This window comes from Vidua chalybeata, chromosome Z, assembly GCF_026979565.1.
Source record: "Vidua chalybeata isolate OUT-0048 chromosome Z, bVidCha1 merged haplotype, whole genome shotgun sequence".
NCBI lineage: Eukaryota > Metazoa > Chordata > Aves > Passeriformes > Viduidae > Vidua > Vidua chalybeata.
In genome coordinates, this window is record NC_071570.1 from 33,705,062 (window position 1) to 33,731,380 (window position 26,319).

Below are 26,319 nucleotides of genomic sequence, written 5' to 3' on the forward strand. Positions count from 1 at the left end.
AGTGCAGCTGCAGAGGAAGGAGTTGTTCTCAGGGGCTGTCAGGCAGTGGAGATCTGATCTAGTTTCACAGATGTCCTACTGCCACCCTGCTGGGGAGTTCTCAGACTGGCAGCTGTAAGCAGTGGGCAGTTCTTTACTAAGAAACGCCTAAGGCACGTGTTCTGCATTAGAGTTTTATCTTCCTTAAAAAAAACCCAAACAACAAACCAATCTCTTTTTTGAGAAACACAAACACAGAAGAGGAATATATAAACACAGATATATAAAAATAAATAAATAAATAAATAAATAAATAAATAAATAAATACATACATACATACATACATATCAAAATTAGACCCTCTGTCAGATATTGGAATAGTTGTAAACAGTGCATCTCCTCCCAGGCACTAGAGCTACAGTGTAGTATAGGATGGATGTACATACTGAATGCAGTTTTGCCCATTACCTCATGGATAGTTTAAGTCATTCTCCTTTGTGGATGCTGTCATTTTCTTTAACAAGTCTGACTGCCTAGGAATTCACTTGTCTTTGTTAAGTAACTGTTAATGTGGTTTAATTGCTCATTGGCCATAAATCACCAATACGTGTTTATTTTATAAGAAAGTTCAATGAGAAGATGTTCCTGTGCATAGATTTTGGAACAGAAATTTTGTAACTCCAGACCTCTTGGAGCTGATAAGTGCATTTCAAGGAATAACATGGTTGCTGTTGAAAACTTGTCAAACTTTTACTACTTTGGAAAAAAATACACCAACCCTGTTGCATGTGGGTAACTGTAGAATAATTTGAAATAAATAACAAAATTTATTTTGTCTTCATACTCTTTTCTGGTGTGGAAGACATGGTTTATTTCTTAGCTATTGATATAATAAACAAAATAAAGCAAAAATTATGAAGCCAGTTGTTTGTACAGCCAATGCAGAGTCCACTGAGACTGAGTGCCTTTCTTTAGCAAGTGCAGAGCAGCTGTAACTGGAAAGGTGTTTGGATGCTGTGTGGGTAAATCATCCAACTAGTTATACTGACAGCATAGGCTTAAGAAATATCAAAGCAAACATCCAGCAAGTATCTCAAAAAGGTGTTTTATTTTCTTGTTTACAATTTCCATAGAGGAATGGAAGTTGTGGTTTTCTATTAGGAGATCTTATATTTACAAAGTATTTGACTGAGCTCAATTTTTTGTCCCATGCTAGAATAGATGACACAAATGACTAATAGCTTCTGCACAAGCATGTGATATGGAAAGAGGGAGATGCCCGACTCAAAGTTTCTGCAAACTGCCTTTGAAGATTCCACAGACACAGGAAATGGCATGGCCGCTCTTGCTTTTAGGGCAGACAAACATGACTTCTACATTCTTTGAAAATAAAATGGATGCTGGAAACTTGGATAGTTACACAGCAAATCTGTAGCCTCTTTGATTGGAAGTGACTCCTCTGTGTCAATTTGCTCCTTCAAACCTGACTCAAAGGGATCTCACACGGGGATATAATGGGAGCAAGCACTGTTGGCATTAGGGTGTTGCTCAGCCTGTGAAATCTCCTGGGTTGGCCATAGCCACTGATAAAAAGGAAGAACATCAAGTGAGCTCTTTCACTCTGAGGTTAAAGAACAAGGACCTGGAATCACCATACGTGCATATCGATGACATACACCAGCTTCAGTAAACCTTCAACATCCCAGCAGGAGCCTGACAGTGCCTGGTTTCACTGGAAGATGCTGAAATCAGAATGGCCTTTCTTTGGGCTTGCCTTGGATTTACACTCTGCTGACTGATGGAGTAAAGGGCTCAGGCTAGCAGTTCAGGGTCTCAAGTGATCCAGCTCTAGCCTACACCTTGCCACTAGGTTTGCAAATCCCATATACTCTGGGAAAGTCTTGGTAGGTTAGGTAAGGATTGTGATTGGGCCATTCATATAATATTGGGGAAATCTAGATTTAAACCTTCTGTCTCTGACTGAGAAAATGTCCCCTTCCACTTCCCAGAAGAGAGTCCAAACCTGTGAGCCTTACAGGCTCTTTGCAAAAATACTGAAGGATCAAGAGGACACTAAATCATGCAGGGACCACCATCCAGAGAACCAGGGTCAAGACTTCAGTAAGCCAGGTGATTGTTCTTTTTCCTTTACTATGTGCAAAAAACAAGGGAAAATATGTTTTCCTGTGGAGGATCTTTCAGGGCCTTCTGGGGAGAACTGCTGAGCTGGCTTAGTTGTTACCTGAGTCACTGACTGGTGAGTGCTGGCAGTCCATGGTGAATGGAGACTGGCCCTGTCCTGCAGCCCACTGCTGGAAACCAACCTCTCTTTCATGACACAGCCCTTGTTCCTTTTGTTTGGCACAGGCAGCTCTAGGTCTGTATCAGTAGCTACTATGAAAAGATTTTCCTGGTATCTAATGCTCTGTATCTAACACACTACCTTGGTGTTTTTATTTGTATTTTTTTTTTGTAAAGCCACTGACTCACAGCATGTTTTTGTCTAAGTATTCAGGTATTCTGCAACAACAGCATTGCATACATTTTCTTCTCCAGACAACCACCTGTAGATGTTAATACCAAGGGATTTTTTTTTCCAATTGTTTTATGACTTCTTTTTTGTTATTTTCAGTTCTCACGGTCCCACAGAAATCATATCATCGCACTTTCCTGCAGCCCCAGGCAAAGCAAATTTTCTGACATTTTACTGCCACTCAGCAGTTACCCAACAGACATATTTTTGCATTGCTTTTCCAACAATGCTTACTTGGTTTTCAAGTTTCGATGGGTTATATTCAACTATGTCTTTGTCTTGACAGATTGTTTTCCAAATGCTGCTCCATCTTCTACTATTTTCTCTAACATCTAATAAATGGGTCCAGCTGGCAGCAAATGTGATTTCACCATGGTAGAGTCTCTTTCTCAGATGAGTACACAAAATCACACTCATAGACCCCTGCTGTTTTGGAACCACTTTGCAAGAGGTTATTTTGACTTGCTTTTAAAAATGCAGGAGCCTTAACAGGAAACTGCCCAAGCTTACTGCTGAATGAACTTTTATTAAATGCTGCTTTTTGAGAGTGGGAATAATAACATAAGGGTGCAGAATCCCTTGTGACATGTCACCTGGTTTCTCGGGTCAGTGCATTTCAAAACCTGGTTCTGTACTTATCTGAAAGCAATACAAAGACATACACACATCTAAGCTACAAATATGTTAGGGACAATATTGGCACAAAAAAAGGGGCCCTCATCAAGTGTAAATAAAAATTATTTTTATTGGAAGCTGATATAAAATTTAATAAGCAGAAATATTTCATTTGGCACAGTGATCTTTTACAAATAGTAAGGGTGGTCTGAGGTGATGACTATCCAATGGGAAAAACTGGCATAACAGGTGTGTTTGTATAATGCTGTCATCTCTTCATTGAGTTTTCTGGATTTAATGGAATTTCCCAGTGTCTTGTCTGTGCTGATACTCCTTGTTATAGTGAAATAACTAACTAAAGCCAGTGATCATCTGGTACTGAGTCCAGAATTTGTCAGTGATTCTTCTTTCCTTGCTCTCATTAACAAGGTCATCATTTCTTTAATATTAATTAGTGGAAGATGAAGAGCAGCAAGATGAATAGCATCCTGTGGTTGTGTGTTTTATAGGCCCTGGTTCTGCCCTTGCTCAGATTCACCTTCAGCTCCTTCCCCCCAGTCCTACAGAGAAAACGTTCAGTGTTTCCTGTTGCTGATCAAGAGCTACATGTGTAGGGTCTGCAGAGGGATCTGGACAGGCTGCATCAGTGCACTGAGGCCAATGGTGTGAGGTTCAACAAGGCCAAGTGCCAGGTCCTGCCCTTGGGTCACAACAGCCCCAGGCAGTGCCACAGGCTGGGACAGAGTGGCTGGAAAGGCCCTGGGGGTGCTGGTGACAGCAGCTGAACATGAGCCAGGGTGTGCCCAGGTGGCCAAGAAGGCCAATGGCAGCCTGGCCTGGATCAGCAATGGTGTGGCCAGCAGGAGCAGGGCAGGGATTGTCCCCCTGTGCTGGGCACTGGTGAGGCCACACCTCCAGTGCTGTGTCCAGCTCTGGGCCCCTCACTGCAAGAAAGACACTGAGGAGCTGGAGTGAGTCCAGAGAAGGGCAGTGGAGGTGGGGAAGAGTGTGGAGCACAAGTTCTGTGAGGAGCAGCTGAGGGAGCTGGGGGTGTTTATTCTGGAGAAAAGGAGGCTCAGGAGAGACCTTATCACTCAGGAAAAATTTCTTCATGGAAATGGTTGTTAAATGCTGGAATGGGCTGTCCAGGATTGTGGTGGAATTGCTGCCCTTGGATATCTTCAACAAATGACTAGATGTAGCACTTAGTCCCACTGTCTAGTTGCCAAGGTGTGGTCAGTCAAAGGTATGCTTGGAGATTTTTTCCAGCCTTAATAATTCTGTTATTTTGTGCTTCTGTGATTCTGTCTCTTGACAAACTAGCCATAATGTGCCTACATGCTGGCCAGATGGCTGCTGCCTCTTCAGATAGAGACATTGAGTTGGATCTGTCTTTTGACTCACCATGAGATACTAAATTTGGCTTCTTTCCACTTTTAGGCTGCTAATTTTCCAATGAACTTGTAATAACTTACCATCATCATCTTTGAGAATGTTGCACCTCTCTCAAACTTGGCTCAAGGTGGATGTTGCACTGAAGTTGGAGCTGGGAGGCAGACAGGCAGATGGCATGGTTGTACAGGGGTGGTTCCTATGGAAAACAAGCTAGAAAGGAAAAAATACAATTCAGAGTTCAGTAATTTTATGGTGTTTCATATATTGAAAGACTGAAATGTAAAACAGCTACACTGAAGGTACCTAGTAACATGGTAATTTTCTTGATAATTGAAGAGTGAGGAACTGTGTTTTAAGACACGTTCTGTGATTGTCAAAGATAGATATTATTAACACACTGCTACAGTTTTCCCTCCCTTTCTTCTTCCTGTGGTACACTTAATTGTTTTTTTTTTTTTCCTCCCTCTTCTGACTCCATTTTTTCTTTTCTGTATTTTGGCTGCAAGAGGCAAGTGGACTTCAGAGAAATCTCCAACTGTATTCACACATATTCACCATATCTGAGGAAAAAGACAAAAAAAGATAAAATGGAGTTTTTACTCTTCCTAGAAATCAGTGACTGAACAGGATCTGCACATGAATGCAGATGACAGTAGACAACCTGATCAGTTTAACCTGTCCTGCAGCCCAGTGTTTTAGATTAAAGAGGATAATCCTAGGCTCTAGTGGCTTAAGAAAGAAGTATTATCTCCATGCAGCATTGATGGGAGCAAAATGAAACGGATTTTTTGATGCTGATGTCCATGTTTGTAGAGGTAGTTGAAATAGTAAAGGAACCTAAACCAGAGTGTTATGGTGAGGAAAGATATTTGAGGAAATCAATTTTCTCCCTCTTGTGAGAAGATTAATAAGTCACAAATATTTTGCATTTTGAGAAAATGACCAAGATCTGTCTTGATGATGGCCTGTGGTAGGTTAACAAGTAACCAAGGTAACAAAAAAAGGCAGAGTGAAAACATTTCTGGTGCACAGCTTAAGTATTGCAAAAACATACATGGAAACATCATTTTACAGTTGTTTATTTGGAAGTCTTCAAATTAAGCCTTTAGATTAAGCCTTCTTACCTGAAGACATTCAAAGGCTTAACCAGACTTAAAGTCTGAAAAACTATGAACTCAAGGACAGAGTAAAGTGTTGTCAATCTGAAGTGCTGTGCTGAAAGAACGAAGTAAAAAAGAATGCCAGCAGCCAAGCAAAGAGATCTACTCACCTCATCTCCTTGAGGAAGGGGGAAATGAATGGCTGGCCTGTCCTGGTGCCTGAGTACATCCTCATGGGCACAGCACATGAATTCTCCCCTTCCTCACCTCTACTTTCTCCCATTCCAACAATCTCCAGTTTCTGGGTCCAGTGAAGGTAGCTACTGCCTGCCTGAACACATGGACTTCCGCAGTGGTGGGATGATCATTCGGGTCTTGACTATTTCACACTTTGCTCTGACAAACAGGCTGATGGCAAAGGTTCTCCTAAAATAACAGAGCCATTGTATGCTCTGTACCTCTTGGAATCAAACTGTGGTGTAAGTATTCTGCCATGCATTTTGGAGTCTAATCACAGCCACCTTAAATTTTAATGTTGGCCCCAGTTCATTCAATCTCTGTCATAGCAGATGTTTTTCTCAAAGACTAGTGAAGTTTTGGTTTGGGAAGGAAGTTAAAGGCTTGGAAGGAAAGAGCAAATTGGGAAGGATTTCCCTGTACTTCCTTAGGCTTTGGTTAACTAATACTCTTTTTTGGAAGAGTCAAGTAACCATCTGGCTGCAGCTGGGTGCCTGTGCAAAGTCCAGCAAAGACAGTCCTCACAGTGCTGTGCTCCCTGAGCACAGCAGCTCTCCTACTGACCAATGCAGAGACCTTTAGGTCATTTCCCATGCTTAAACAGAAGAAATCAGTATTCCTTTTCAAAAGGAAATGACATTAGCATGAAAATGAACCTATCTACCTCAATGTGTAAGGCAGGGAAGTGCCTACAATACCGAAGAAAAATATTCTACATGTTTTGTCCTGCATTTTCCCACTATGTATACAGCTCACATTCTTGAAAAAATGAAGAAAAGATGTTTCGCACTCTGTTTTTAAATTCCTAAATTTTTATTGTATAACACCTAGCTGCTGTTTAGTGTCCTCAATGAAATAAGGACAGTAGTCTGAACAGGCATCCAAAGAAAAGGTATCTGTTTCAGTGGAAATTACCAAAGTAATTGATAAAGAGGCCAGAATCTCTGGGGATACGCAGGGTAATAAACCTTTCCTTAATAAACTTTTTTAGACTGCTAAAATGTGTAATGTTTTTAGTTGAGGTGGTTTTTTGGCTTTGTTTTTTCTTGGACAAAAATGTTGTGAAACACCCTGATGCTGTTTTGGTATTGCTGTATTTCTAATTGTAGAATAGCTTAGGCTGGAAGGGGCCTTAAAGTTTCCTAATTCCACTGCCTCTGCCATGGGCTGGAACACCTTTCACTAGACCCAGCTGCTCAGAGCCCCACATGGTGGGTCCTGTATGCCTGTCCTGAGCATCTTAATCAGGAAATAAATGTATTGAATTAAATGATGGAAAATATAAATAAAACCAAGATGATTTATTTTTAGAAAGCTCATTTTTCTTATTTGTCTTTTGACATTACTATTTTGAATTATAATAGCTAAACTGTTAGGGTGAAAACAATGAAAATTATTGCAATACAAAAAAACCCAACAGGTATACCATTAATTGCAACTCAAGAAGTCAATGACATGAGCCTCTCCCATTATAAAAATATGCAGTATCTTATAAGCATGATATAGCAGCAAAATAAATAAAATCAGGTTTCAGAAAATTCATTAAACATTTAAATCGCAAATTAACAAAAAATTATTTTGAGCAAGAACAGATTTGTTGTGGGTTTTCTGCCTCCGAGTGGAATTTAAATTAGATTCAATTATTCAGTAGTTTTATGCTTTTTAAGGCCATTAGATGATAATACCATCCCAGGAGAAACCTTTTTGCCAATCAATTAGAAAGACTCCTAATGGGTTGTTTTAGAATGTACCCAATTATTTGGGCTACATTAGTAATGGCAAGAACTATATATTTGAGGTACATATTCAAAGCAGAGTATTTATATATTTGGGGAATTATAGCAGGAGTAAGGACCTTAATTTTATTAATACCTTGAAAATATTTTGAGTGTGACTTTTAGCTTTCGAATGTTAAAGGCAGACTGGCTTTCCCCTCTCAGCTTCACAATGAATAGAGAATGACACATACTTGTGATTGATTCTGCCTGAGATCTCTCTGTCATGAAACAAACCCCTTTCATTGCCCAGAATTTACTGCTAGAAATTTTGCAGGAAAACATAAACTTTTGCTTCATTTCTGCTTACTTCACTTGAAGTTGATATACTAGTGACTTCCTAAACAAAAGGCATATTTTATATTCCTGTATTGATTAGAAGAGCATTCAAAGATTCAAGGATTTGAAGAGAATTTAAGGATTCAAACTTCGCAGCAGGCAGGAACATTAAGACAAGCATGTAAAATTTTGTCTATATACTCCTTGTATTTCAGTTCAATTATTTCCATAATTTTTACATCATGTACAAAATGTGTAGATCTGTGATTTATCTGTGATCACTTGATCTGAATAGGAGGAATTAGAATAAGAGGTAGCTAAATAATGCCTATCAGATTTTAGAAATCTGGCTTCTCATGGTAATTCACACTGATTTAGTCAATGTCTTTAGCTGAAGTTCATTCGTATGAAGACCATTTGTATATTCAGTGCCTAAATATGAAGATCATCAGAAAACAATGGCTAAATAAACACCTACACCTTATCTTTTGTTTGTCCCCCCCACAAAAAAAATCTTGACTGTGAATGATAATAATCATCTTTGCCAACTTGACACAAAGATTTACATATTAATGTTTTTAAAATATTTTTTTGATGCTTATTTTGATTAAATCTATGCAATTCAGCCATATTGCAGTCTCAGAAAAGGAGAGCATGGACAGTGAATTGCTGCTATTAGGAGAACATAGGAGATCTGAAAGTGGTCTGAAAGCAAAGGTCCCTGCAAGGACTTAGCAGCAGTCTGGGCTGCCAAGACAGGGGCACAGGCTCAATTCATGTTTTTCAACTCATATTCTCACTTCCTCTCATGTAAATTGCCCCAGTGGGCAGTGGGCAGATGGTCAGTGCCCTGCAGTAGCATCCACCCCCTCCTTTCCCACCACAGTGGGAGTAACCCACCTGTAATATAACAAGGGCATGAGGTTCCACACCTGCTCATGGTGGTCCATCCCTCTCCTTGCCTTGCTCATCCTGCTCAAATCACACAGCTAACTCTGCCTTTCTCCTGCTTGCTTTATGCCATAGAGCCATTGCCTACAATTTTGACTCCCTTTAGTTGAATTTAACTGTCTTGGTCTTCTGTATATCCAGCTGTGGCTAGTTCCACTAGTGACTCTTTCAATGTGTGGTGGAGGAGTGCTGTAGTCTGATAGGCCATTCATTGTCCAGAATTTTGAATATGAGAGAATTCCTGAATACAAGATTAATGTCTCCTCAAGGGCATTAGAAATGCAATAAAGATAGCACTGGATGCAGAGATACCCACATGTGTCTGAATCTGTCCTAGTGGCAGTTCCTAGCAGTTCCCCTTTCTTGGAATGAATATGTTCACAGGATACAACAATGTTACAGGCTCAACATTTTTTTTTTTCATGTGTTTGTGGAAAATGCTATTTTATTTTGTGTGCTGACAACAAAAACATTTTGTCTGACTACCATAAGGCCTTTCAAGGCAAAACAAAAAATGTGGTCCTACTAATGTGCATAAAACTTGTGTGACCTTGCTTGCAATGTGTCTAAGATGGAGAATTACTAAGATTCAGGTTTTCTTAGTAACTCCATTATGTCAACATTTCCTGGTTGCATTAGTCATGGGCTTCTCTTTCACTGAAACATGACAGGTTGAGCAGTTGGCCTCTTGCTGGGCTGTCTGGAAAGATGATGCTACAAACTACACTAAATCCACTATTGCAGATCCCCTCTGTCCTCACTCCCACAGTGCTTGGTTTTCCCTTTGTTCCATGGGCACCTATGCTTTTCAATTTTATTTTTCACTGGCCTGATGAAGAAACAAAAAATGAAAGAGAAATACAGGGGAAAAAATATAGTGGGAAAAGTAATTGTCCCAGTGCTTAAATAACAAGGCAGCCTCAAAGTGCACAAAGAATAAGGTAGTTCTTATCTATTATTATTTTAAAGTTATTTATTTCTGTAGGACTCTTGCTGTCTTAAGAGGGATGATACACTGATTAAAGATGACTGTCTGCATGATATTCACTTTTTCTGAAACTTGTACTCTTTTGCTTTATTCTGACATTACAAGTTGATAACATGACAGTTTGTAGAGCTGTTGCTGCAACTGTATCTGAAGACCAAAACTGAGGAAAAAAGCAGCCAGATTTTAGGAGTGGTAATTTCATATGTAGTTTGTTCATAAAAATGCCAACAATAAAACTTCTATTGGCTTCTTTGGACTGAACTCCTATTGCTGGTATTTGTTCTCTCTTCCCATCCAGGAAAAATTACTTTTAAATTTCATTCCAAAAGCACAAGAACTTGTCAGCGTTTTCTTTTTTTTTTTTTTTTTTTTTTTTTTTTCTTTTTTTTTCTTTTTTTCATTTTCCTGTGTTAGCTGTCCAGAAGGATGTGTACTGGGGCTACCAAGTCCTGCCTGTGCTGTTATCAGTTCATGGAACAAGGTCTCACGTTATTTGTGTCAGCCTCAGAAGGAAGATGGAAAAGTTTGATTTAACACAAGGTCAAGTCAGGAGTCTGGCAGACTGTGAGGCATTGTTGTTACAGGTTTTACCCTGCTGTGCTGTGCATGCTCTGGGGCCATGGTATGATTTGTAGGTACCAGCTATTGTGATAATAAAATCCAAAGTTCACTGTTAGTGAATCATTGAAGTAAGAGTTCCATTTGTTGATTACCTCTATGCTTGTATATCAATCATAACAGATTTTTAATGGCACACAGGCCAATCCTCTTAGAATTCTGAGTTCATGGCTTGTTACCCCCACTTATATTTCTAAGCATGATGGCCAAAACTGGAAATTACCACATCTAGGAGGTTTTGGGAGTCTGCTTGTTTTGTGAGACCAAAACCACACTGAGGGTGATCCTAATTATCTAACACCACTCAGTGTCATTGCCTAGGCAAATCCTATAGCACTGTTCAATTCCTTAGCACTGGCCTACTTAGCATGACTGTATTCCCTGAGCTTCAGTGCAGTGCTAACCCCCAGTACACAATGGTGCAGCTTGTGGCAGCACCATGTTACCTCACTTTTTTGGGCAATGTTTCAGTTCCTGGACCTTATGTTGAAAGAAGTGCATAAGTTCCAAAATATTAAGCCTCTTTCAAAGGGAGATTCTTCCCCTGAACAGTGGAAGGCTCCACTGGAGGAGATGACAGCAGAGGTACAAAAGCGCCCTGTGGCTTGCAGTTGTATATTCCACTGTTCTGGCATTGTTGTGTGAAAAAATAGCCCCACCTTCTGTGGGACAGCAAAGTCCCCAGAAAGATTTCCACATATATAATCAATCTGGGACACAATTCATCATCAAAAAGTGTAAAGACTGTTTACACCAGCAAAATAAGTGTCAAAATGCTTAAACTGATAGTGGATGATAAGAGAATATAGAATCTCAGTGACTTCACTGTCATATATAGCTTCCATCAATGAGTTGTGTTAGCCAATCTTTAAAAAATATATGTGTTGATATGTATGGTTTGGTTTCCGGATTCTCTTTGCTCTGAATTATTCTGCAGAACATGAAGGGAATGGCTTTCGTACTGGTTATGTTTATGAAACAAGCCATTAATAGGCAGATCTGCTCTAGAGGATGTTGCATGTGAGGGAAATAGGAGAGAAATGACTGGTCAGAGTGATTTTCATGACATCAGCATTGAAGAAGACAAGAAGTGGTTTACACCATATTTTTGAAAATTATGACATCAGGGGAAACTAAGTCCTGTGAAAATACTAATTTTTATGGAAAAAACAGCTGACTGAAAGCAGGAATTCAAGATTATGACTGCATTCAGCATCTGACACAAAGTGCTGAGTAAGTGAAAAGATTTCTTTGCCAGCAAACAGGAACTGTAAAATAATCTACTGGCTTAGCGCTGATATATTTTTAAAAGAAATGTCAAAATTCTTGGGCTTTGTCTCCTGAAAGAAAGGTCTGATCCTACAATTACCACCCATCCCAAGTGCTGTTGAGGATACCTATCCTAAATTCAGTTTCTTAGCAAGCTGCACTTTAACCTGGCAAATTGAGTGCTAAAAACTGGTTTTTTTTAGAGTAATTTTGCTCAGCTGGAAGAGAATAGACAGGATAACTCCTGGAAGAAACAAGGAAAGGTTGATCTTTTAGTTGCAGACAACTGAACTGAATGATCAAGTACATGTGTACTATGATCTCACAGTCCTGCTCATACAAATGACGACCCACATTTAAAAATTAAGAACTGAAGAGAGTCCTTCACTTCCTAGGGAATTCAGATTATTTCACCTCAGTGGAAGGACCCTGATTTACACACATTAAACTCCTGATTCCACACTGGCTACTCTCTCCTTAATTGTGATTTAATTTCAAAAGAATTTTAAAAGTATGTTTTAAATATTCAGAACAAGTATTGCAGATGAACACATCCTTTTAGTGTGATTGAGAGCCTAGGAGAGGTATCTGGACAGCCTGATTCAATGATTTAAAGTTATTTAATGGAGATGGACGAATTATTAATAATGAACAATTAAGCTGACCGACATTTCTCTGCATAGAAATAGTACATTTTAAAAAATACTGTTATTGTTAGTTATTATTAATGTTAATGTTATTATTCATCCTGCCTTCACTTTTAAAAAGGCTTAAAATTTGGCCCTACATACATTAGGCATTTCAAAAAGTGTGAAAGAAAACATCTTTTGTATCAGATTTACTGCCTAAATTGATTTTTCTTCCTTCTTCTTCATGATATTTTAAGGTAGCATGAACAAAAAAACCTCTGTGACTCCCAATGTGAAAGAAAGAAATGAGAGAACACAAAAGTGTCCTCATGCAGACGTTAGGTCATGAGAGTTTGTGCTGGTTTATGCATTAACAGTTAAAACATAGGGAAGGCATCAATTTCGGCGTGCAGTTGCATATATTAAGCAATGTTTAACAAAAGCACAGTGCACACTTTTCTGCTTCTCTGCAGAGAAGTGTGGTAGTATTGAATTAACTGATAAATCAGTTCCTTGTTGCCTTTTATAAAACTGGGACTGCTTTTGGAAAAAAACTAGGTGTTTAAAAAGTTCTATCTGAAATGGCACAAGTTGATTTTATTTTATTCTTTCATCTGCAGATGTCACCAGTCTTTTCCACTGCACTGAAAAATACAGCTCATTTAGAGGAAATTTAAGCATGCTGACAATTTGCTTGGCTTTCTGTTGCTCATATTAATAGTCATATTAATAGTCTACAGACCATAAATTAAAACCAGGAGAGAGCATTGTAAAATGCTTTTAAATTACTTTTGTCATTTCATTGGTAGGATATAAAGTCTGAGTTACTTAAAATGAGGAAAAGAGTGCTCACTGTGACATACTCGTCACCACTAAAGCTATGGTGCTAATCCAGGAAGACTGCAATATTCACACTGAATGATGCTGGGAGAGTTATGTATCTGCCTTGACATTCCAGAGAATAACCACCAATGGTGATTATTCCTCCAAGACTCTACTGTAAACTATATGCTGGATCACTAAACTTAAAAGTCAGGTCATGATCTGCATGTCTGAAATAAAAGTAATTTCAGCTGTTGCTGGTGGTCCATAATCTTGCTCATGTTTCTTTACATCTGTGCTCTCCTGGGATTATTTTCATTACACCAAATAATCCAATTAATCCATTACCTGCACTTAACCTTTATCAAGACAAAGTGACATATTGACTTACGAGCATTACACAAATGGACAAAGCAGAAGGTGCCATTTGAACATTATTATTCCTCGGAAGTCAGGTTAGTTCAAAAAATCACAAGGCCATTCTTAGTGTTTCTTTCTGAGTAAACAGATTAATTTATAGAAAATATGTATTGTACATGACAGAGACATAGTATGTGTTAAAATTTTTCACTTGAGAAATTTTAAGATGTATGAAGGTGTAGTTCCCACAGATAGTTTAAAAAATAGTGCTGTTTCTTCCATTTTATCATCAGTTTATCAATATATCCTGTGTACATTAAATCCATATATGATTTATAGCCTATGAAGACTGGGATCGTTCCAGTAGCAATTTTAGAATGTAGATATGTAACGAGTGCCATACTAGTGTAAAGGTCCATCTATCCCATTATCCTGTGTCCACTAGTGGCTAATATTGGATACCTATTCAAAATGTAAATCAAAAGAGGATGCATACATAATATTTGCTCATGTGATCCTAATATCTATGGTGGCTTTCTCTGCTGCTGTTTTGTTTGGTTGCTTTCTAAACAGATGTGATTTTTTTTTTTTTTTTGCATAAGTAAATTCCTGTGGTGCATGACTAAATAACTAGCATTTTATTGAGATATTAAAAAAGAAAAGAGATATTAAAAAAGAAAAGAGTGTTATCCTAAATTTCTTCATGGTATTCATGGTATTCATTCATCTATGTCTTTAATATCTCTTCTGATTTGCCACTTTCCCGTACCAGTCTATATGGTCCTTCTGTATTTTCAGTCATCTGAGTGCAGTCAGGATCTTATTTACAGGATAGCACTGTTTGTCTAAATGCATATTGAATGCATTTAGAGGGTGTGCCACCCTCAAAGCAGGTAATCCTGGTCATGGCTAGCAAATGAAGACACATCACAAACATATAAATCCAAGTGGTTTATCCCTTGGGGAATGCCTGTAAAAAAAGTGTGTTTGCTGATAGAGATGCCTTAATGGCTAATCCAAATTATCTAACTTGCTCTACAAAACAATCCCTCTGCTCCCCAGATGAAGTATCTGTAAAGAATGCTTTGCTTAATTGCTGAGCTCGTATTAAAATTGGCAGAAAACATGCTTTGCTGTCATTTTTCATCTGAGCTTGAATACTAAGCTGAGTTCCAGTGATACCACTGTTCAGCACAAGGCCACTGCCAACAATAACCTTGTATTTAGAATGATAGCTGAAATGTTTATTCACAAATACAATTGCAGACTACACATGATTGCTCTCTGCACATGCATTTGCAGTGGCATGGAAATTACTTGTTTCCTGCTTGGTGTTATTTCTGCTTCAGCTGCTTGGCTCTTGCTCACACTCCTACAGCCAGGCTGCCAGGGGCACAAAGACCAACTCCAGACCTCAGAGACAGATGTGCTCTTGTCAGTCTAATCAGTAAACAAGGTGGAAGGTAGAGCCTCTGTCTTGTGCTGTGGCTCACAGGGCTGTCATTTACTCTGCTACCTCTGAAAGACCTCTGAAAGTCTTGAGTGGAAGCGAATTTTCTAATTGAATTATCAGATGTCCCAGATGGGAAAGACCTTAAAAGCACAGAGCATGCAAAGAAGATGCCATCTGAAAAGAAATCTGGTTCATATGGCACATTAACTTGTGCATCTTTCTGAATTTTGCGCTATTTATGACCCAATGTGTTGTAGTGTGTTTTGTTTAAAGTTCATGTCTGCCCCCTGTTTTCCTCCTTAATCCCCTCCTCTCCCGAGCTGCCAATCTTCCCAAGGTCTTCCCTAACCCCCTCCATTCCAAGTTGTCAGTCCTCCCTTTCCCCACCCCTTTCTCCAGAATGTTCCTTGTCAATCCTCCCTATCCCTACCCTTCCTTCCAGTGTTCCCTGTCTATTTTGTTATACCACTCCCCGATTTCTCCTGATAGGTTTATAATAGTTTAGTCCCACCTTAGACCACTCCCCAGCTTTACCCTCATTGGTTAATGTTCCTGCACCCCTCCTCCTGAGTTACTGTATAAAATTTCTGTTCACCCCCCGCGTCTTTTCTTGGGGCTCCATCTTGTCCATCTCATAAATACACTCTGGTTTACCCCAAGACCCGTGCCTTCATTATCTGTCCCTGCGCCGAACCTGACAATAACTGGGATTGCAGAACTCGCAGGGGGACGGTTGCGCCCCTGCACTCACCGCCCAGCACGCCCCGCGTGACGGCGTGCTGCGACACCAATGCATGCAGCATCTGCTATTTTTGATGTCTGAGATAAAGATTTATCTCTATTTCTGGGACAGAGTGAATAATATAGGAAGCCCTTCTGTTGGAACAAGAAAGGGCTACAGCAGTCACCTAAGTTATTGGCAGCTCTCAAGCAGTTCACTTGGGATTCCCACCCAGGATTCAGTTAACACCTGTTTGTGAGGCTATGCTAATCTCCTCAGCACTGGGAAGGAGCAAACCCAAGGATGCAGTGAGCCTGGGAATGCTGTGAGGCTGGAGATGTGGTGAGGCTGGGGATGTGGTGTGTGTCCAGTGCCAAACCCTGCACAATGCAACAGAGTCTGGCTGTGTCCTGGCTGCAATCTAGTCACCCGAGCAGCTCTAAACCCCATATTTTGCTTTTGAGAACCTCTCCAGGTTCTCCTCTTCAGTAATGTCTTCAGTAACCACTTGCCATCTTGCACCTCTGATTCTGTGTCTCTTACTGACATGAGAAATTCCGTAGGGTCAAGATGGTAGGATGAATCCTTTGCAAAGTTTGTGGCCCTGTCCTACAGAGCAAGGATCAATGGCTGCCCTTATGGCTGTGTGCTGATATCAAGGCAGAGGCTGCCCGTGTGCTGTCCTACTCGGGAGCTCGGAAGATCTAGTTGGTCCTATAGGATGTGAAAGTAGGCAATGAGTATTCCTGTCTTACTGCAAGGAAATGGAGTCAGGGAACTGTCAGGACACATAATTTCATTTGATTGTATCACTGTTCCTGACAATTTCCTCCAGATATTTACCATCCGGAATGCTAAAAAAACCTCACCACATTTCGTCATTTATCATGCATATTTGTTTGTTCCAGCTTCCTGACATGGAGACTTTTGCTGTCTGAATTTGCTTAGGTAAAAATATTATACAAACTTTCTGCATAGCTTTTTTTGGTTAATATTTTGTTAATATTACTTGTTGTGCATTCATCCTTCATTTCCAGTGACACCAATAACAAACACGAATATAGTAACCCTTATAAAATAATGTAAACAAAATCTCTAATTTTTGTGTGTTGTCAAACATTTGAATTATTCAAGTTGAAAGAAGAATAGCAAAATATAAAAAATATACCAGACAACAGCCAGATAGAGGAAGGAGGATTCTCCTGAGTTTATAATTGGACACTGCAAATAGGTGAAGAAGGTCTCAAGTGAAAAGGAGATATCTTAACCTAAAAACATTCTTTCTAGCTGGTAACATAAAAGATCTCTATAATCTGATAGTTAATTTAATTTTAATTTAATTTATTTTTTATCCAGAAATGTAGGAAAATGGGAAAAAATTGTTTTCCCACTTAAAAAATTTTGAAATGGTGTGTTTTGGATGACTTTTGTTCATAAAAAAATAAATGCTATATATTCAAAACTACTGCTGTTGCATGCAGGAACCAGCTAAGAGCGGATGTATTGCAATACTTTAAATGGGCTGTTTTCCTTGGAAAAAATTGGCACTACACTATAAAAATGGTTTTCACTCTACTTCTAAGGCAAACTATAAGCCTATATAGAAGTTTTTGTGCAATCTGTGGGACTTAATGCAGCTTTCTCATTTTTTGCAGGGCCACTGAATTGGGGCAGCAGGAATAAAACTTTGAAATTTTGAAATACAGAATCAAATTACAGAAAAGAGAATAGTTTATCCTAAATTTGGGTGGACCTTTTTCATTTGGTGTGATTTAACTTCCTGTGTAGCGTACAAGACAGCTTGGTAGAATGGTTACTAATGTTGTGATTTGCTTTATGTGCACTCTGCATTCTTTAGTTTATTTCACTCTGCTCCATCTGCAGTTTTGATATTTATAGTGAGGAAGCAGGTAAATATGGAAAATAGGTGCAAGATTATATAGAAAGGCAGAGGGAAAATGCATTGATGTGGAGAAAGTAATGCATGCACTCTATTAAGAGTCTACTTACAGAAAAGTCACTGTAAGTTTGACTTGGTTTGAAAGCTCCTTTCTCTAACTTCAGGCAGGTACAGCTTTGAATGGGACAAAAGTGGAAACAAAGTATTTAATATTCAAGCTTTTATTTGAGAAGTTAGAGTCCTGAGCCTGAGCTCAGTTTTGTCATGTATCTACTGACAATGACAAGGCACAAAAAGGTCACTTTGAGCAGAGTGCTGGTTTCATCGTCAGTTTAGGCTGGCCTCAGATGTCCCTGCTGGCTTAGACCTGGTCAGAGAGGCACTGCCACCACTCCTGGTAGCTTTGATTTCCTCTTGCCTCACTTCTTCCCATGTGCTGCACCAAGTCAGGGAGCTGATTTTCTGTTTCAGGTAAACGATATGGTTGAAGTGGGCAAATGTTGTGGTTGTCATAATCAAATAAGAACACTGTTTATGAGGCCGAAAATTTTCTTGTTTCTGAATGTTTTCAATGAATCACATTCACATCACAATGTGCAAATACAAGAGGTTTCTGAGGAGGCAACTCCCTGAAGTGTGGGAAAAAAAGCAAGGAATACATAGCTGTACATAGGAAGTTGGTAGAAAAAGCAAGAGGAAGGAAAAAACAGCTAAAATAAGCATGGAGTGAATAAGGAGGAAATAATATGAAGTTGTGTGTAGATAACCTAATGCCTCAAGAGAAAACAGGAAGAATAATACCAGAGGAAAAATGGCAAGCACCAAAAAAGTAATAGAAAAAGGTCACTGTTGAGTGTCTGTAAGCAAAACCACAAAAACATGATATTTGGAGATAATAGTAGAAGCATGTAATGATGAAATGGTTGATGTCTGACAAACTGATTTCTTTTGTATCCATATTTTCACAATGGAGGGAAATGGATACTATTCTACCAGTAGCATCTACATACTACCATTTTAAAAAATTCTATTTCCTTTGTGAACTTCAGAGAATTGTAATCAGCTTTTGACAGGATCATCATCTCTCAGACTGCAACATAATTTGAGCAACAAAACCGCTTCATAATCAAGCATGAAGACTGGAAGTTTCAGGCCAAAGGAAAATGAGCTGTGGGTAAGAAACAGGCACATGTAGACTGGCAGCTTGACACATGGGTGCAAACTGTAATGACATCAGCCTTTTTTCCCAAGAAGTCGATAGGTGACAGATGTTGCACATGAATGTCATTTCCCCAGGGAGGAAAAAGAAAAGGTGAAGTAAACTGAGTTCACAACAAAGAAATTAAAATTGTGAGGTGGTATATCAACACTTCAGATTAAAATACATGTAGAAATTAGTTGTTCCCATAGGGGAGCTGGATGAAGCCTGGCAGTGAAGCAAGAATCTAAGACAATGTCCTTATTGTAGAATAGACTCCAAAGAACCTTGGTTGTGCATATCATACTCATGATGATATGCTCAGTGCTCTTTAAAAAGTAAATTTCAGCACAGACACTACATGTAATCACTTAGTCATATGTCATCCTGAAAATACACCCTGTACATGTTGGTTAGAAAAGCCCACATCAGGGCTCAAATATAGTACTTATGCTAGAAAATATGGAGAATAAAATACTTACTCTAATTAATTTCTATTATATAAATATGCAGAAGTTGACTCAGCTCTGTCTATTTGCACAGCTCAATATCTGGTTTGCTCTGCACCTTTGATAGCATGTTTATTACCCAAGAGTAAAGGTGATTGCTGACTGAAGATGAGATATTTCACAGTAGAATATTTCACAATAGGCATTACTGCCCTGTTCCTCCATTCCTAAATTGACTTTTGTGGACATTGTAGTGCATATTCAATAGAACTATTGCATTTTCTACATTAGAGATATTCTCCAATCTTTCCTATAATTTGTTAATCTTCTGTCATTTCCATTGGCAGAGTGTTACTGCATAGCAGGATACTGACTGGGGTAACAGTGAAACTTTCAGAGAAAGTTTATGTTAAGCAGCTCAAGCTTTTAGGAAAATTCACAAGTCTCCAGACTTTACAGACATTCACAGATTTTTCATAGCTTATGATATGCTAAAGTTTGGTTCCCAGTGTTTTGTTGGTTTTTTTAGACTTGAGATTAAAATTAAAGTAACTGGTAATTCCCAGTAACTATCCAAACTGCCTGCAAGTAGCCTCACAGAATCTGGGGGAACTCGTGTGAGAGAGGGGGCAAGAGTGAAAGGAATGCATAAATAAACCCTGGAGTGCTTCTGACGGCTCAGAAATTTGAAGAATGCTGACCATCACAGCAGTAGAAATTAAACCTGCAGTTGGGTTCCTACTTGTGAGGTTTAAAAACCCAAATGGCATTAATAATTTTCCTACCCTATTCTATTTGAAGACCACAAAAAATAAAACAATTACACATCCATCTCCTTCCACTGTGACACAGTTGTTGTTCAATGCTCCCACAGTACACACATGGAGCATTTTGTGACGACTCTGTGCACAGAGCAGCAGTGACGACTCTGTGCACAGAGCAGCAGCAGCTGGGCTACAGTCCTTGGGATGCTTTCATCATTAGGCAGCGTGATATTGCCTAAGCCAGCACCTGGGAGAGGAGCAGGATTCTACTGAATACAGCTCTTGCTAGTGCAAAGGCATAAGAACAGATAAATAGACATTGCATCTACAGCCCTGTGACTATGGGTAGGTGATTAATGCACACTGGTACAGTTGGATGATTTATCACCCCAAAACAACATTAATTATTGCTTTTCCTATAGCTGGTACCAGGGCTGCAAACATAGTTAATGATGATGTACATGGTGTTCTCAATTCTGGTCAGTCAAATGGGTCCTGTACAGGACAACCCATTATATCCTCTCTTACAAAACGGTGGCCTTTTGTGCCACTCTTTGCCTCACCAAAGAAATTGGAGCCATCTGATTGCAACCCTAGGCAAATACAAGGGAGTAAATGAAAGTAACTTGGATTTGCTGGTTCCTTACTCTAGCTTTATTCTACTTTGTACTTGTAAGATTACAAGTACATTTGCTTACTAATCAAAATAAAGATTTTTAAAAGGAAAATGCAGCATTGTCAAAGTGACTTCTGAAGTTCATTTGTAAAGAATTCTGGGAAACGTGATTACAAAAGCCTCTAGTCAAAAAGTTTTATAGTCAAGTGCTGACCACAAAGTCTGCCATCCAAAGTCTGCTCTCAGTGTAGCTTAAATCTAGTTTAATACCCATGGTTTGGTGGAGCTACTCTAGTTTTACAAAGCAGTAACTGGGAATTGAACCTAGATCTTTGCCTTTAATTTTGTCCAAAAAATGGGAAAATAGAAAAAAGTATGCTTTTGACAGGGAGTCCCACAGGAATTCAAAGTCAAAATTATTCAGAGAATAATTTTTCCAGTTGCTCCCCATGACTTCCCACAAAATAAACAAACAAACAAAACCAACAAAAAAAACCAAAAACCCAAAACAGCAGCAGCTCAATTGCTCAGTGTTGAGTCAGCTCAGCTGTCAAGAGAAAAATAATGCAGATTTTCCTGATGTACACATGAACATAGGTGTGAAACATTTGCAGTATGAGACATTTTGATAACTTGCTGTACAGTAGTACTGTGGAGAAGAATTAGTTATTTTCAAAGGCTTTTTAAGCGTGTAGGTGATTATGACAGCCATCACATTTGTAATCATTGTAAAAAGTCTTAATTAGGAAGTTAATAACAGAACTGCAGGTATACACTCTTTGATCTTTGCAAAGACTGAAGGCTCAGGTATAGATTGCAGCACAAAGCACAATGCTGAGAGATTCTGTGATCAACATCTAGAACCCAGGATGTGGTTAGAAGCCTCAGCATCCTCCAGAGTGGTGTGTTAAGTGTTAGGACTTGTCTGTATAGGGACTTACCCGTGATTAACTCCATGTGTGGACACTCCCATTCCAAAATAGTGGGTGGAGAACAAGTTCTTAAGCTGGAGAAGCATTGTCTCCCTCTCCGTATTATCCTTGGCCATGACCCCAGTGATGTTTCTGGGGACATCTGCTGAGGAAACTGAGGACAAACTGGCAAATGAAACAAGGGTTGCCTCCCCAGACAACCGAGAGGGTCCATAGTCTGGGGTGCTTTCTGAAACAAAGTCCTGGCATGATTGCTTTTACATACAGCAGTATGGTAGGCTTCCCCTGGAAGGAAAATTGGAATCAGCTGTGTCAACATATGCCATAAATAGAATACTTTTCTAAGGAAAATAGCCAGCAAAACCAGAGCACAGTAATCTTCAGCCCAATATTTGCATATTGCTAATGTCAGAAAAAAAGCATTAAAAGGGCCAATGGAAGAGGATTGTTCTACTTAGAATAACAAAGCATTAAGAAGGATGTTGACCCTGGTATTAGAGTTCTACAAACCTGCACAAAGAAAAAAGTATTCATGACAATAGATGAAAATTCAAGAGCAGCATTATGGTTATTTGGAATAGCTTGAATCATTATAATCCTGAAGAGCTTAGCTGGGAATCCACCCACTCTGGCAATTTGCCAAGATGAGTGTATATATCTCAAAATGCTTCAAGGGGGCAGTTTATAAAACTGATTGAGAAGGAGACTGAAGTGTTTTATTAGAATCTCTTTCTACTCCTAAGACTGTGGAATGTAACTGGCAGATTCCCAAAGGAAAGACACAGCTCAGCCCAGTACACTGGCATTGGCAGGACTGTATGGCTGTAACGTTCCTGAGTTTAGTGCTTGCAGCATGCATTATTGGCTGTTTTAATCACCATTTCTAGAGTGACACTTGGTCAAGCAGCTGAGCACACCTTACAGCAGCTGTGCTGTGTTATTATGGGAATGCTTGCTGCAGTGGAGGTAAGTGAAGGGTAAGGTCACATCATTTTGAGGCTCTTTGTCTGATTGCAATACTGAGGTCAACACATCCATAAATTTTTCCTTTCCTGTGTTGCACGGTGAGACATACACAAAACAAATAGGCTGTTTTATTGAAATATTTTCATAGGGAATAAGATTTCTTTTTCCCCCATGCGCCATAGAGAAATGGGCGCTACTTAAAAAAATAAGGCAAGCAGATTACTGAACTTGTCTTACTCTTATTTCTTGAGTAGTTTTATCAGCTCTCTGCATGCATATCTCAAAAGGAGTTGTTACTCTTTGTAGACAGATTGTTTTTATTGTTGTGCTGAGCAGCAGAAGAGGAATGTGGATTTGCAGGGAAGGCAGGGAAAGGGCAATCAGCCTACCCGTGGTGAAAAAAAGGCTTGAAAAGCTTATTCATTTGGTAGAGCAGCCACAGCATTACCTAGTTGTAAAGATAATATAGCCTGTGTTGAATTCAGTAGGCTGTGATTAAGTATAGCCAAATCATCATTCATTTTAAATAACTCACCTTTTGATGCATCTTACATTCCATCTGCTTGGCAATTAAACACATAAAAAAGGCAATTTCAGCCACCTGTTCCTCACTTGTAGTGTTTTACTAATACAGTGCATTTAGATATTTTAGTGTTTAGATTTGAACAGTCCATGCAAAGTTTTGTTATTTGAGAGTGCTTTAGCACCATCAGAGGCACACTGCCATTTCAATTTACTCTGTGTGTGTTTGTGAATGGGGAATGAGCAGCTGGAGTCAGACCCCTGGTCACTGGGCTTGTGTGTCCATGGGGCCAGCAACTGGGGCAAGTGAGTGTGTGCAAGTGAGTTTGAGATCACTAGCAGGTGTCAGGTGGGACCCCCTGGTGAGTAGATTAAGTGGTCTGGGGGCCACTCTGGGGCAAGTTTCTCCTTCTTGTTACTGAAGCAGGTGCTAATATCATCTGATGTTACCAGATTTAGTTTGTATTTATAATGCTGTACTCAGGAAGGTGGCTTATTTCTAATTTTTTTTCCATGAAGAGATTTTTGATATCTTGTTAAGAGGAAATTTATAGAAAAGGAGCAACAGCTTTAAACTGAAAGAAGAAAAATCCTGATTAGTTTTAGGAAGAAATTCTTTACTGTGAGAGTGGTGAGACACTGGAATAGGTTGCCCAGAGAAGTTGTGGATGCCTCACTCCTGGGAGTGTTCAAGGCCCCATTGGGTGGGGCTTTGAGCAACATGGTTTAGTAGGAAGGAGGTATCCCTGCCCATGGAAGGGGAGTTGGAATGAGAAGATTTTCACAATCCCTTACAACTCAAACAATTCTATCATTCTATGATCTAGTGGCTGTTATTCCTACATGTCAAAGCTAGCAGAGAAAAAAAGCACCTGCTGAAATCAGGTGAAGAGACCTAAAGAATATTTTCTAGGTAATAGGAAGAGATGGTAAATCCATGAGTGAATGCATTTTATTTTAAGATGTGTTTTTTTCAAGGCTTGATGTAATTATTTTGAACCTCTGGTGACAGAATCACTGAACAGTCTGAGTAGGAAGGATCATCAAGTCCAACTCTAGAGTGAATGAGTTGGGAGTGTGAATACAGGGATCAGACCTACAGCTTTGGCACTATTAGCACCATCCTCTAACTTACTGAGCTCGTCCCAGTGTAGTTGATGGAAATTATCTCATTTTTGCATGGTTTGAGCTAATGACCCTGTATTGAGAGCAATACAGAGTAGAAAGAGACAAGTTTTGGATTTATTTCACTTCCTAAGGTGGCCAAAGTGGATTATGTCTAAAATGTGTTTCTCTTCACTAGTGCTATAAAGGAGCCCAGGATTCTTTGTTCATCTGAAGACCTACTCATTGTAGGCATTGAATGTTCAATTTGCCTTGGAGAAAGAAGTTTACACTTCATGCCATGTCTTTAGTGAAGCTTAAGAGGTAACACATACAGAATTTGATAACGACCAAGGAAGATATCATAATGGAAGTCAGATTTCTTGGTTTTAGTAAGAGCTGAAAAAAGTATATGAATCCTGAATGATACTAGAATTTACTGTATTAATATGTTTGACCTACTTTCTTTTTTGGTTTTGGTTTTGTTGGGTTTGTTTGTTTGTTTGTTTTTGTTTGTTTGTTTGTTTTTGCATATCATACAATTTCTTTCATACATCATACAACGTCCAAAAAATGTATGTCTTTACTAGGCTCATTAGGAGTCCCAAATATTTTATTAAAAAAAAAAATGGAGCTTGCAATGAAACTGTATTTTAAATTGATATTTACAATTTTTCCTTGGCGAAAAAGCCTTTTTAGCCTAATTAGCCTTTATTTTCTGGAAGGCATTTTCTGTTGTGACCCTAGCTACTAGAAATTTTTCTGGCTAGATATTGAGTTTGCATAATATTAATTGGTCCATCTGTATTTGATTGATAACACAATGGAACCCTTTAGAGTAGCTATTATTTCAGCCTGACTGTATTTAATATTTTACTGTGGCAATTCCCAGTGTGAAACAATGAATATGCTTATGAAACACTTGGCTTTTATTCTGTGCTGGAAAGAATGCACAGAGAAACATCTTGCTCATAACAAGAAGCCACATCAAGAGAGGTTCATGCTAATCATAGCCAGAATATATTTACAATAGCAAAGATAATCCTAGGTAGAGGAGTGGATAATCATCCAATGCTCTTGGAAAGCTCTTACCTTGTGATGCACTTGGTATTGGAGTGTTTCACACAGCAGCAGTTTACAGCACAGCATGGAAGCCTCTCAAGAATGAGATGTCTCAAACCTGGCAGTTCACCAGCTGGCAATAAGCAGCACTCTCTCCTTTACAGTTAATTTGTCCCTGAATGCACTGATTTCTTGTCATCTTCACAAGAGTGTCTCTAAGGTGCCGGGGTAATCTTAGATTTTATGAAATCTAACACTGGGGATACTTGGCTAAGTGTGTCTGCAAAACTTCCATGAGAGATCAGAGAATCATAGGATAGTTTCAGCTGGAAGGGACTTATTTATCACCCATATCTTGTTTTGCCACGACAGGCAAGGATGCCACACATTGGGTCAGGTTGCCCAGGGCCCCATCCAACCTAGCCTTGAACATTTCCAGGGATCGGTCATCCACAATGTCCTTGGAAACATGTTCCATTGTCTCACCAACTTTTAAGTAAAGAATTTCTTCCTAATATCTAATCCAAATCTCTCTTCTTTTGATTTAAAATATCTCTCTTTTGATTTTGCTTTATCACTGTCTGCCTATGTAAAAAGTTCCTCTCCCTTTTTTTCATAAGCCCCCTTTAAGTACTGAAAACCTCAACAAGGTGCCCCCAGAGCCTTCTCTCTTCAGGCTGAACAACCTCAACTCTCTCAGCCTGTCTTCAGAGGAGAAGTGTTCCAGCCCTCTGATCATCTTGGTGGCCTTGTCTATGCCCTTCTTGTATTGGCAGCCCCAGAGCTGGATACAGCACTCTGGGTGGGGTGTCACAGGGGCAGAACAGAGGGCAGAATCCCCTCCCTTGATCTTCTGCTCATGGATGAAGTGCATGGATGCTGGTGCTTTGGAGACAGCCCAGGACATATTTTGCTCTCTGGACTGTGAGTGCCCATGGCTGGGTCAAGTCCAGCCTCTCTCACCCACCAGCACCCTTAAGTCCTCCTCAGCAGGGCTGCTTTCAGTGACTTCCCCAGTCTGTGCCCATGTCTGGGATTACCCCAACCCTGGTGCAGCACTTTGCACTTGGCCTGGTAAAAC

The 26,319-nt window shown here is 39.4% G+C and overlaps 1 protein-coding gene across 1 annotated transcript in view; it reads right to left on the reverse strand.

Moving 5' to 3' along the window:
- Positions 1–4,652: 4,652 nt before the first annotated feature.
- The window catches only part of SNX18 (sorting nexin 18), a 96,823-nt gene continuing 75,156 nt past the window's right edge, over positions 4,653–26,319 (reverse strand). The window contains exon 2 of the mRNA XM_053969056.1: positions 4,653–4,733. Within this exon, the coding sequence (XP_053825031.1) occupies positions 4,720–4,733 (14 nt within the window). The 3' untranslated portion in view covers positions 4,653–4,719. The remainder of the gene's footprint in view (positions 4,734–26,319) is intronic.